The 13547-nt window shown below is 43.7% G+C and overlaps 1 protein-coding gene across 1 annotated transcript in view; it reads right to left on the bottom strand.

The window, feature by feature from the left end:
• The window catches only part of LOC135242603 (SH3 and multiple ankyrin repeat domains protein 2-like), a 110374-nt gene that overhangs the window by 57756 nt on the left and 39071 nt on the right, over nucleotides 1–13547 (bottom strand). Inside the window, exon 5 of the mRNA XM_064313753.1 lies at nucleotides 11940–12075. Within this exon, the coding sequence (XP_064169823.1) occupies nucleotides 11940–12075 (136 nt within the window). The remainder of the gene's footprint in view (nucleotides 1–11939; nucleotides 12076–13547) is intronic.

Consider the following 13547-nt stretch of genomic DNA (forward strand, 5'->3'; position numbering starts at 1 on the left):
AGAGAGAGAGAATGAGAGGAACAGAGAGAGGGACAGAGAGAGGGAGAGTGAGAGGGACAGAGGGAGAGGCAGAATGAGAGAGAGAGAGAGAGAATGGGAGGAACAGACAGAGAGGGACAGAGAGGGAGAGGGAGAGAGAGACACACATTGAGAGTCATACTAAAATGAGCTCCCGAACTTCTAAAATAATTTTGTTTATAAAAAAAATAATCCAAGGCAGATCTGTGTACCGCCCCACATTGGAGGTAGGCAACCAAAAGCCAAAAGATCCTGAGAGAATCAGTTATATTAATGAATACATCCATACGTTGATAGCTAATACAAATCCAGATTTTACCCAGGACAGCTAGCTAATCAGCTATTGCCTCTTCTTCTGATTGGATAGTTGACCTGCTTGTATTTTTTTCTTAACTGATACATTGTAACAAAATGGCAGGAGCAGCAGCTATAGCCAGCCACCCCTTTACGTTTGCACAAGAGATCCATACAGAGTGGCAGAATTAAATATAAGCAAAAAATCCAGAGAGCGAACCCAGTGACCCTGTTTTGACTGCAGTCAAATTAAGGGAAAAGATGTAATTACTAATTTGCTCACCGCCCACTACCACCCGGACTGGCCCATTGCCCCCCCCCCACCCGGACCAGCTCACCTCCCACCTACACCCAGACAAGCTCACCGCCCACCATCATCTGGATCGGCTCACCTCCCACCTCCACCCGAACTGGCCCACCGCCCACCTCCACCCGGACCAGCTCACCTCCCACCCCCACCTGGACCAGCTCACCTCCCACCCCCACCCGGATCGGCTCACCTCCCACCTCCACCCGGATCGGCTCACCTCCCACCTCCACCCAGACTGGCCCACCTCCCACCTCCACCTGGACCAGCTCACCTCCCACCTCCACCCAGATCGGCTCACCGCCCACCTCCACCCGGATCGGCTCCCGCCCACCCCCACCCGGATCGGCTCACCGCCCACCACCACCTGGAACGGCTCACCGCCCACCTCCACCCAGATCGGCTCACCTACCACCTCCACCCGGATTGGCTCACCGCCCACCTCCACCCGGATCAGCTCACCTCCCACCTCCACCCAGATCGGCTCACCGACCACCTCCACCCGGATCAGCTCACCGCCCACCCCCACCCGGATTGGCTCACCGCCCACCTCCACCCAGACCAGCTCACCTCCCACCTCCACCTGGACCAGCTCACCGCCCACCTCCATCCAGACCAGCTCACCTCCCACCTCCACCCGGACCAGCTCACCACCCACCTCCACCCAGACCGGCCCACCTCTCACCTCCACCCGGATCGATTCACCGCTCACCTCCACCCGGACCAGCTCACCGCCCACCTCCACCCGGTCCAGCTCACCACCCACCTCCACCTGGACCAGCCCACCTCCCACCTCCACCCAGATCGGCTCACCGCCCACCTCCACTCGGACCAGCTCACCACCCACCTCCACCCAGACCTGCCCACCTCCCACCTCCACCCGGATCGATTCACCGCTCACCTCCACCCGGACCAGCTCACCGCCCACCTCCACCTGGACCAGCTCACCACCCATCTCCACCTGGACCGGCCCACCTCCCACCTCCACCCAGATCGGCTCACCGCCCACCTCCACTCGGACCGGCTCGCCGCCCATCTCCACCCGGACTGGCTCACCTCCCACCTCCACCCAGATTGGCTCACCGCCCAACTCCACTCGGACCGGCTCACCTCCCACCTCCACCCAGATCGGCTCACCGCCCACCGCCATTGATTTATCCACTTAAAGCATAATCTCCCTTGTGGTCGGCACGCCGGTCTGCCTAGATTGCTCAACTCAGACATTCATTACTCCAGCAACCAAAGTATGAGTTGAAAACAGAAACTCTGTTTTCTAGTTTCATTAGTAGATGATACATGACAACTGTGCCGAATACAGAGTTTTGCAGCACCACCATTGTCGTGCTGGTCATTTATTTAACAAGAACCCCCTCCCTGCAGTCTCATCTGCAACTACACCCACCACCCATGACATAATGGACAATAGTGTCTATCTGGGCATTCACAGAAATATTCTTTCGCCACGCAAAAATCGTATTCTGTCATAGCAACAAGATAAATGGAACAATAGCCCTAAAATATGTCAATACAGTAGTGAAAACGAAACTCAGTGAATAACAAAATAAACAAGACAAATAAAAAAATATATATATACTATGTCATTCTACAGTCAATATCGTGTACCTCCCAAATAGCTGTGCGTAATACCACACGTTGTTTACGGTGTTGTCGCCTGTTTTTAGTACAGCATGGCGTGATCAACAGTCAATTGATCCAATAGGTGACAGAAATATCATTCTAATAATGTATAACATGCCTAATTTTGTTTTCAGATTAGTGTTATATAGCGTAGCGTAACCAAACATTTTCTCATAATCGCATTCACTTACGCATTCACTCTGTGTTAGCAGTAAAAGACAATGCCCCCGACGAAACATAATCAATGATTTTCGTAATTAATTGGAAAATATTATTATTATTGAGGACTTCTGAGCATAGCGAAGCCATATATTTGCTAATAGACCTAGCTGACATAGTTTTCTGAAGTAAAACAGAAGTAAAACAAGAGAGGAGAGAGCATTGATTTACTGTCTCAGTCTCTATCTATTGAAAAAGTAAGTATTACTGCTCAAAATATTTCGGTTATATACATTATTTTTGACTTTAAATAGGTTAGTGGTATTTTATAATGAGGTTATTTCACACTGTAATGTAAGCGTTTGTTGGTAGCTTAGTAGTTTTTGTGTGCACCAGTTATGACGTCAGAGTTGGAACATTGCCAAAACGTGGTGGACGGTTGTATATTGTTTTCATGTCGTCCCATCCACATATAAGAAAAAATATGAGAGTACAGAGTACAGAAATGCATACAAGAGTTAATCATTAAACATTTAGGTACTGTACTGCGTTGTGTGAAAATGTTTTTGCATTATTTTTTTAATCTGATATCAATGTTTTGTCTTAAACCTTCATAAGGGGCTCGTTGATATGCTTTATAATGGACAAAAAGCATTTTATTCATTTTTGGAGAGATTTTGGATATGTTTCTGGACCCCTAGATATTTTAGACCACTGTACTGATGGACACCTTGTAATTCCCACTTGAAATGATGCAACAGTGAGTTTCTTGAGTCAAAACAGTTGATTTATAGTGAAATATGTGAATATGTTGTGATTTACAGCAATGCATAATTTAGACATTTTGGATAGATTTGGAGATTCTGGGTACACTGCTTAGTTTTTGCTTCATAGATCTATAGTAGTTCTACATATCCACCCTTACGTTTTATGAACTTGTGGTCAAGACGTTTTTGATCCAGCACATGTATAGTTTAACCTGCTGTATATATGCAATCTCTCAGTATTTCATTGCAAACTAAAAAAGTGCAAATTTTTGATTTTTTGTCTAGACAATTGCATTTGTGGCATTTATTCCAAAAATATAAACTAATCTGCCCTAGTATTGTAAATTGTACAAATGTCTTGCTTCATTTAAGCCATTTTCAAGTCTCTGTGGTGTTCACATCTGGAGTTATAAAGCTTTAAAATAGGGTACCCCTAAATGGGCAAGGATTGGCCAGATTTGGCATGTGCGCTTTGGCAAGGGGTTAATTTTAAATGAATTAGGAGTCATACGATGTAGAAACCCTTATTGTTCTTGTTGGTATTATTATTATTATTATTCTTTTCCTGGTCAAATAACTCAAAAAATCCTTGACCAAAAATGATATAAATTACCAGATCAAAACTAGAGACCATGAGTAACTATGCCAGAAAGAATGACCATGATTCGTCCATAGGTGGCGCTATAGTAACCGATTCAAAACGGAAATTTCAAAATGCTGGCATTTCCACCCCGTTTGATGAAAATTCATGAAACCAGGAGTACTTGTGTCATTCCTCATGAGGAACAAATATGTCTCAAGAACCCATAAAGTCCACCATGATGGATTTTTCTGCAGATTGAAAATTTGGCAAAACCTATAAAAAGTTTCTTCTATTAAACTGTAAGCCTGATTGCTCCGAAATTGCCCATGTACATGTATGGTGCATGTCTCCCTATAGGGTGTTAACAGCTAAGAGATCCATTCCAAGATGGTGAAGAAACTGGTATTTAAAAAAAAAAAATTTGGTCACAAGGGTGATAAGGACAAGTCGTTTCGTAAAGAATTGCATGATTTGTGGTGTGACAAGGTTAACACTTTATGCTAATGCACATTCATATTTCAAAGTAATGTTTCTCATGAACCGGAAGTTGGATCATCTCATGCATGGGTATGTAGAGTGTCCAAAATCCTGAAATTTGGACACGCTTGGACTCTTTTCTCCTTCGCCTTGTATTTACCTGGCTTGGACATGTCCGTAGGGCCCCGCATTGCTGCTTGCAGCTATATTTTATTGTATTATTTCAAATTTAATTACAGTTCAGTGTTCAAGAATCACTGTTCAGGGGGTTACACTCAGCTACCCTGTTAATGGAACAGCACTCTGAATTCTGAACCCAGAATAACTGTAGATCACCATTTATCAACCTCAACACTTAAAATTATTTAGAGGGAATTGACCCTCGGCACTTATGAATTCACATGTCTCTATTTTACTTTGTTGGTGCATCATTCCATCAGTATGAGAGAGGAAACACAATCACAGATATACCAAAAATATAAGCTTTATGACAAATCATTCCAAAAATTAAGCAGTTTGATTGTAATATGGGATAGGATACTGGCACAGTATAGCAAAACAAAACTCCATACATATAATGTAGAATGTAGTGATGAGTCAGACGTTACAGTATTAGTATTATGGTTCATAAGTGATACGCTATCTCAACAAGGTTGCTGGGTACCGCTACACAGAAGCTCACTATGAATATAATACAATTCTACACATGTAGCCTATGATTAGTATGAGACAGACAAAAATCAGTTACACTCGACTCATAACACAAAGGTCTTTAACCATACAATTAGGTTTACAGTCTAGCAGCTGTCTTGCTACTACTGGCTCCATACGGATGTACACAAATAGCTAACAGTAGGTTAAACTTCCAATTATGGTGTTACAAGTCGGAGTGTGGAGAGGACAGGAAGAGAGGAAAGAGGGAGGAGAAAGTGATCCCCGAGACCCAGCTGAGGCAGCACGCGCTAAGTTCAAAGCCAGAAAATGCAGCTTGAGACAGGCCAGCTTGATCAGCGACACCGGACTCCTAACACAAGCCCGTCAGTACTCCAAGGCGTAGAAACACGGTTTTCAAAGCGTTTCAAAGTCCAACGGTACAGCGATCCAGGTTTATTCGGCGGGGACATCGAGGCTCAGGTAGCTTCCTAAAAATCAACGTGAGCCACGGCTCGGGTACGGAGAAAAAGGTAAAATTTGAAAAAAGAAAAAGGAAGAAGAGGGCTAGCTTCGGTGGTCATTGACTTAAAAACTGAACCAGGAGAGAGCGGTCTAAGCTGTCATTAGCTGTTTGGAGGGCACACCTTCATATCACATCTGCCTCTCCCATTGTGGGGCGGGTTTAAATATTTATTCAATTTTGATCTAATTGCATAATTATTTAGCAATGCCAGGAAGGTGAATTTTGTACCCCAACCTTCGTTGTGAGTATTAAAATATACCCATACCAAACATGATTACATTTGGTTCAGGTTATGAGAAGATGAAGAATTATTTCTTAGTCGTGCAGGCTGAGGAACTCAGAAACACGATGCTGTAAAATTCTAATAGCCTGCACTCACTTTGAGTTTTTCAGACCTGTTGGATATTGGAATTGTATTTACTAATTATTAAATTAGACTTTCCTCCATTCGGTGTGAATGGAGCAGCCTTGAAACACCGAGGGTGCTCGCTAGTCATCGATGGTGCTCTATGGGTATTGTGGTACCACAAGCCACACTCTGTGTCCCACTGGATGTGCCGCAGTCAGCACAAGAGCACAGCGCTAGAGAAGGCCTCTAGACCAGGTAGTAGAGGGGAAATATCAGCCAAGGGAAATCCTGGAGAGCATTAGGACCCTGGGGGAGACGACCAGGCAAGGAGAGCACAGGTGAGGCCCCTTATTCAATCATTGACAGGATTAACTCTCCACACCTGTGGACCCTTGACACCACCCTACCATGCCCTACGAGCAGCGGAGCTGCGTTAACAGAACAAGCCAGGAGAGTTTAAAAAGACCAGAGAAAGCAGGAGTGGAGGGAAAGGAACGAGGGGACAGAACCGCAAGGCAACTTTCTGTTCCTGTGTTCTCAACCACAGACCCGAAGCAAGAGAAGGACTGCTTAGCCGAAGTTGGAAGCTGGGCACCTCTAGCATGTTTGTTTTGTTTTGTCTCGCTCCCCTTGTCTCTCTCTCTCTCTGTCTCGCTGGTTGCCACAGAGCCAGCCCCTGAAGCCTGACGGAAGTGGTGATTCCTCAGAAGAATTGCGACCTTAGTTTCCATATTCCTCGTTCCTGTACCCGTCCCGGTAATTAATAAATGACAACCTTGGTTTTGAGCACTAAAATCGTGTGACAGTCCGGTCTGTTGGTCATTGTTGAGCTTGGGGTCCCACAATATATGCAGCAATTATCTAGGTGCCGAGTTGACGCAGTCCAGAGATATCACACCGTGGGGGGTTCACACCGCAAGCGTGGTTAACAGCGAATGAACGTTCATTACTATGCCTCCTCTAGGTGCAAGGAGGTTGTTAATCCCCCCCAGTGTCATCTATAGCTTTGATTTTAGAATTATGAGTATCTGGTATGAGGGGTCTGGAGATCCTGAAGGGAAGTGGAAGATAGTGTTGGAATGTTCAGGGTTCATACACTTTTTCACCAATGATTTTCAATGACTTTTCCATGACTTCTCCACAACCTTTAACTGAATTTCCATGACCAAAACAAATAACTTTATCTCAGTGGGACGATTTAGAATTATTTATTGTAACAGCTCCAATTACCCTGGACCCTCCATGTAATGTAAGTTTTACATGTCACCCACATGAGGCATCCACCCGCCCTGCCGACTCTCTCCATTGACCAGAACATCCTGGAAGTCTGTGACACTGTCAAGGTCCTGGGGGTCACCATCCAGAGTAATTTGCATTGGGACAGTCAGGTGGACCACATGCTGACCTCAGCGAACAGGAAGCTTTTTGCTCTGCGTCGCCTGAAGAAATTTGGTGTCCAAGACCCAGAACTGGTTTCCATCTACACAGGCTACTTACGCCCAGTGCTGGAGTATGCAGTCCCTGTCTGGCACAGTTCCCTGACTACAGACCAGGCTAAAAGGCTGGAAAGCACGCAGAAACGGGCTTGTAAAATCATACTTGGCCAGAGGTACTCAGGGTACCCAGAGGCTCTCTGCACTCTCGGATTGTGCACTCTATCAGAGAGATGCACTCAACTGTGTCTTGGCTTTGCCAGAAAGCTGCTAAAGTCCAACTTCAGTGACTGGCTACCCCCCTCAGGGAGGAGCTCACAGGTCGTCAGACAAGGAACTCAAACAAACTGGCCATCCCAAGATGTCGAACTGAGAGATACAGGAGATCACGAATCCCCTATATGTGCAGACTCCTAAATGACAGCGGATTTTAAATTTTAATTTTGGATACGAGATTAGATCTTAACTTAGATAATTGCAATATTTAAAATCTTTTGTCTACTTAGTATTGATGTTTTATTGTAACAGCAAAATAATTCAGTGTTTTTAATGACAACTGTCTTTATGAACCTGTAATCATGCTGAAAGGTCAATAAATAAATAAATAACATTAAGTAAAATTAGGTCTGCATCTGAAACATATGGTGCCTCTCTAAAACAAATACAGTTTTTCTCGATTGCTAACACACTAAAACTGGTTCTTTTAGCAAAAACTCCCAAATTATTACTTCAGTTCTCAGAGGACCAACACATCTCTCAAAACTATAAACACTTTTCACTTGTTTTAACACATGCTGCAAATTGTTGAACTTTTTCTGCAAATCTCTACAAACAAATGCTCTCATGAATCACTGGTTACACACTGTGCTCATGCAAAAAACACTAGTAGTCAAAACAGTTAACTCAAGTCATCACAACCTAAACTCAGGTAACACACCTTTCTCTAGGTGCAAACACTTGGCAGCAAAATTGTTTACACACCGGTCACAATCTCTGGATCAATAAATAGGGCCACAGTTTGTGTCTGTGTGCTTTTGAACAATGGATCCTCAAAATGGACAAGCTGTCCAAAGATCAGGAAGACAAAGGAGACGAAGAGGCAGGAGACAATTTGTCCCAGACGAAATACGTGCCACCTTGATTGACCATGTGCTGGTACATGGTATGATGATGAGGGAAGCTGGACAGAGAGTTCAGCCAAACTTGAATCATTTCACAGGGGCATCCATTGTCCATACTTTCAGACAAGAAAACAGGTACTATAATTTACTGTAATGTTACATATTGTATCTGCTGTACTACTGTGAGAGGATATGCTATGTAATGTTGAAGTGTATTTACAGACTATATGTTCTTTAGATTTTATTGCTTTTTTTGTTTATAGTGCTGCATATACATTATTTTTTTGCATATGCATTATTTTTATGAATGCTACTCTCCTTTGAAAATACTACTTTTTTTGTTCCTTCAACTGTGTTGTGGTTACTGTACAGTACTTTTCACTCAGCATCACTTTTCAGTACTACAAATAAAATATTTGGAAATTTGCACACTCCCTCATTTGTTAGGAGTGTAGCATTACAAAGATCAAAATCTGAAAACCATGAAATAAGTAGAATAACCAGGAGAAAATAACTCCTGACGCACTGCTATAAAAGGTTTTTGCATTAGTGCTTTGAATTTATCTCACTGGTGTGTTATGGGTAATCTACATTGTCTGTGTTTTCGATGGCTTGTGTGTGCCATTTGAAGGCAAAGTTTAATTTTGATGGAAGAGTATATGTTTTTGAGAAGATAATTTGAGTTTGGCATGGATGTTTGAGGTTTGTGCTGATTGATGTGTAGTTTTGGGATTGTGTTAATAGTTCTGAGAAAAAGGGGAATTGTTTCATTAAATGTGTCTTAGCAATACAAAAAAAACTAAACACCAGACTTAGATACAGGTCTCAAACAGGGATCGAAATTGCTCCCGAAATTTAATCTGTGCGACCTCAAAATATAATTGGGAGCATTTGTGCGAGTGCAAATAATTGTTCTGGTGCGACCTTTTTTTTTTTCTTTTTTTTTTCCAGTCGAACATCTCTTTCTCTGTACATTCGCTAGTTAGTACACTCAGCATGTCCCTTGTGAGCTGAGGGTGACCCTTCTAACCAATCGCGAGCTTGACATTCTTACCTTTAATGCTGATTTAAAATTGGTTAATATTAGCCTTCAATCACTCCCTTTCGCTGCACTCCACTGTCACGCGACACAGAGAGCTAACGCGTTAACTAATGTTACCTGAAGACAAAAGTGTATGTTCAATTTATTGGCGTTATCGAAAGCTGAAAAGTTGAAGCGGACGTTTTGTGTAGCGACCCAGCTAATTTCTCCGATGCAGTTTACTGGCGGTTGATTTAATTAGCGGTATTAATGTGACGCGCTTTGTCGTTTGAATGCATAACACGCAATTCCTTGAAGAGTCGACACATTTTATGCGTGACAGTTTAACTGTTACTTGTAAACCGTACTGTTATATTGTCGTTTTTTATCAATAAAAAATCTATTGCGTATATTGTTGGTGCTCCTTACAATTCGGTGGGTGTTCCTAAGTTTTTGAAGTTGGGAGCACCAGTGCTACCAAGTAAAAAAGTTAATTTCGAGCCCTGATATATTATTGAAGCTGCACTTCCCTGGCATATTGTCGGCACAGTAGGGACTACGTTTACTAACTGCTTCTTCAGCAGAGGCGTGCCTGTAAACAGACTGAGCCGGACCAAATTAACTTCTCACACCACCAAAATACCGCGAAGGTTACTGGTCAATTTACGTTTTATTACTATACACACTATGATGCAACTTTAGCTATATTTCCATTACTTTTCCAAAACCTTTCAAAAATATATTATTTTCCATAACTTTTCAAGGGCCTGGAAATTGCATTTTAAATTTCAATGACTTTTCCAGGTTTTTCATGACCGTACGAACCCTGAATGTTGAAAGTAACAGACACAGGCTCATTTGGGAGCTTATGCAGAAATAAAGCATTTGAGCCCTCAGAGAGAGGACTGTAGAGAAACAACTTTCAACTGCCCTACAATGTTGATTATAAACTTGTACAGGCTTACAGGGGTGGGGCAACACAGATATACCACCTCAAGCTCCTATACGCTTGGAGAGAGGCAGCTCCTGTTTCTCTGGTTACCACACTCAGTGAGAGTCAGGTCCGGAGGTGACAAAACCAGCCAATTCAACCCCCGCCCTTAGTGATGATCATCTCTCCCTATGCCAGAGAGCAGATTTGGCCCAGTCCACCACCACACTGAAACATCTCCAGGGATTCTCGGCCCTTTAGATTGCCTGAACACAAAAAGAAAACTGTGCAGGCTGAATTGCAGACTATGTAACAGATGTGAGTGATAGAAGAATCAAACAGTTTGGAGCAGCCCCATTGTGACTGTGCCTAAGCAGGATGGGTTTGTGCGCTTCTGTGTTGATTATCACAAGGTGAATGACATCTCACGTTTCGATGCTTATCCTATGCCTAGGGTTGACGACCTCCTGGACCGGTTGGGCACTGCTCGTTTAACTGTATTTAACTAAGGGCTACTGGCAGATTCCCTTGTCTCCAGAGTCTATGGATAAAACTGCCATCTCCACTCCCTATACGTTAAATAAATTTGTCACACTTCTACTCGGGCTGCCACTCTCCAGATGCTGCAACCTACCTGGATGATATGTTGTACGTCGCTCTGGATAACAGCGTCTGCTAAATGCCTGTAATGTAATGTAATGTAATGATATAATCATTTATAGTGACACCTGGGAGTGGTATGTGGAGCATGTGGGGGTCGTGCTTGGGTTTCTGAGGTGTGTGGGACTTATAGCTAGCCCAAAGTAGTGTGCAGTTGGACAGAGGGAGGAATGGTATCTAGGGTACCACTTGGGCATTGGGCAGGAGCATTCCCAGGTTGATAAGACAGCAGCTACTGCGGCCTGGCTACTATAAGAGATTTATTCCAGCATTCTCTGAGCTGACTAGTCCTCTGACCGATCTGACCCGAAAGGGTGCCTCAGATCCAGTCCAGTGGACAGAACGGTGCCAGCAGGCATTTGAGAAGGTAAAACATGATTTCTGTGGTGAACCACTCCTTTATATACCTAACTTTGCTCTCCCGTTTTGTCTGCAGACAGACGCATCGAACAGCGGGCTGGGGGCCATTTTGTCCCAGGAGGTTGAGGGGGTCAACCGGCCGGTGCTGTACATTAGCCGAAAACTGTCACAGCAGGAAGCGAAGTAGAGCACAGTGGAGAAAGAGTGTCTGGCCATCAAGTGGGTGGTTGGCGCTCTCCGCTATTATCTCCTGGGACACCCTTTCACCCTCTGTTCGAACCACATGCCCCTTCAATGGCTCCACCACATGAAAGATGCCAATGTGCAAATCACTTGTCGGAATCTGGCATTACAACCGTATAAGTTCAAGGTGATCCATAGGCGGGGGGCTGACAGAACCTGTTACAGGGTGCTCTCACACTACCATCATATAGTTCAACCTGAAGATCATTCAGTGACAATGTTGTAACACTGCATTACTGTACACTACCATTAAACTCAACAATGTGTGCGTGTGTGTAGGGGGGCAGAGCCTGTGAAAGGGGGATGGAGCCTGTGGGGGGAGGTGGAGCCTGTGTGCTTGTGTGTGGGGGGGGCAAATCATGTGAATGGGGGGTGGAGTCTGGATTAGGAGGCGGAGGTACCTATTTTACGAGCAGTATCCCCCAGGTCCATATTCCTGCTGACAGTTACCACCTTGATCACCAGATGGTTGCCACCCTGCCGGATCATGTTGACCACCTGTCTGTGGCCTACTTTCACCACGCTGCCCTGGTTAACCTACAGAGTGAAACAGAGAGTGACACATATCTCTCTACATATCTCTTCACAGTGTTTTTAACACACAAACGCAATCTCTCCACAGCGTTTTTAAAACAGACGCATCGTAACACAGACTGATATCTCTCCACAGTGTTTTTAACACACAAACGCATCGTAACACAGACTGATATCTCTCCACAGCGTTTTTAACACAAAAACGCATCGTAACACAGACTGATATCTCTCCACAGCATTTTAAACACACAAACGCATCGTAACACAGACTGATATCTCTCCACAGTGTTTCTAACACACAAACGCATCATAACACAGACTGATATCTCTCCACAGCGTTTTTAACACAAAAACGCATCGTAACACAGACTGATATCTCTCCACAGCATTTTTAACACACAAACGCATTATAACACAGACTGATATCTCTCCACAGAATTTTAAACACACAAACGCATCGTAACACAGATTGATATCTCTCCACAGTGTTTTAAACACACAAACGCATTGTAACACAGACCGATATCTCTACACAGCGTTTCTAACACACAAACGCATCGTAACACAGACTGATATCTCTCCACAGCGTTTTAAACACACAAACGCATCATAACACAGACTGATATCTCTCCACAGCGTTTTTAACACAAACGCATCGTAACACAGGCTGATATCTCTCCACAGCGTTTTAAACACACAAATGCATCGTAACACAAACTGATATCTCTCCACAGCATTTTAAACACACAAACGCATCGTAACACAGATTGATATCTCTCCACAGTGTTTTAAACACACAAACGCATCGTAACACAGGCTGATATCTCTCCACAGCGTTTTTAACACAAACGCATCGTAACACAGACTGATATCTCTCCACAGCATTTTAAACACACAAACGCATCGTAACACAGACTGATATCTCTCCACAGTGTTTTTAACACACAGACGCATCGTAACACAGGCTGATATCTCTCCACAGTTTACACACAAACATGAACATCAGCTGGAAGCCAGTAAAGCTGTTTGTAAGGAAGTTTGATTCAAGGAACAGTCTGCTTATTTGACCCCATCCTTAAGTGGAGACAGGAAGAAATTAATAACATTGTTTAGGGAACTCGTATTGGAGTTAGTGTTTGTGTCAGACTGCATAACTTGGTAATTGTGATACAGCAAACTGAGTTTATCGTCCTCAGATAAGAATGGGCAATACCAGGAATATACAGCAATACTGCTCTAATGCTTTCACTGGACCAGCTAAGTGGGTTAAGGGGAGACATCTGACCTCACCAGAAAACAAAACATTAACATTACATTACAGGAATTTAGCAGACACGCGTATGCAGAGCGACTTACACAACTTTTACAACTTTTCCATTTATACAGCTGGATATACACTGAAACAATGCAGGTTATGTATCTTGCTCAAGAGTACAACAGCAGTGCCTAACCTGGGAATTGAACCATTAGGTTAC

The sequence above is a fragment of the Anguilla rostrata genome, chromosome 16, assembly GCF_018555375.3.
Source record: "Anguilla rostrata isolate EN2019 chromosome 16, ASM1855537v3, whole genome shotgun sequence".
Taxonomy (NCBI): Eukaryota; Metazoa; Chordata; class Actinopteri; order Anguilliformes; family Anguillidae; genus Anguilla; species Anguilla rostrata.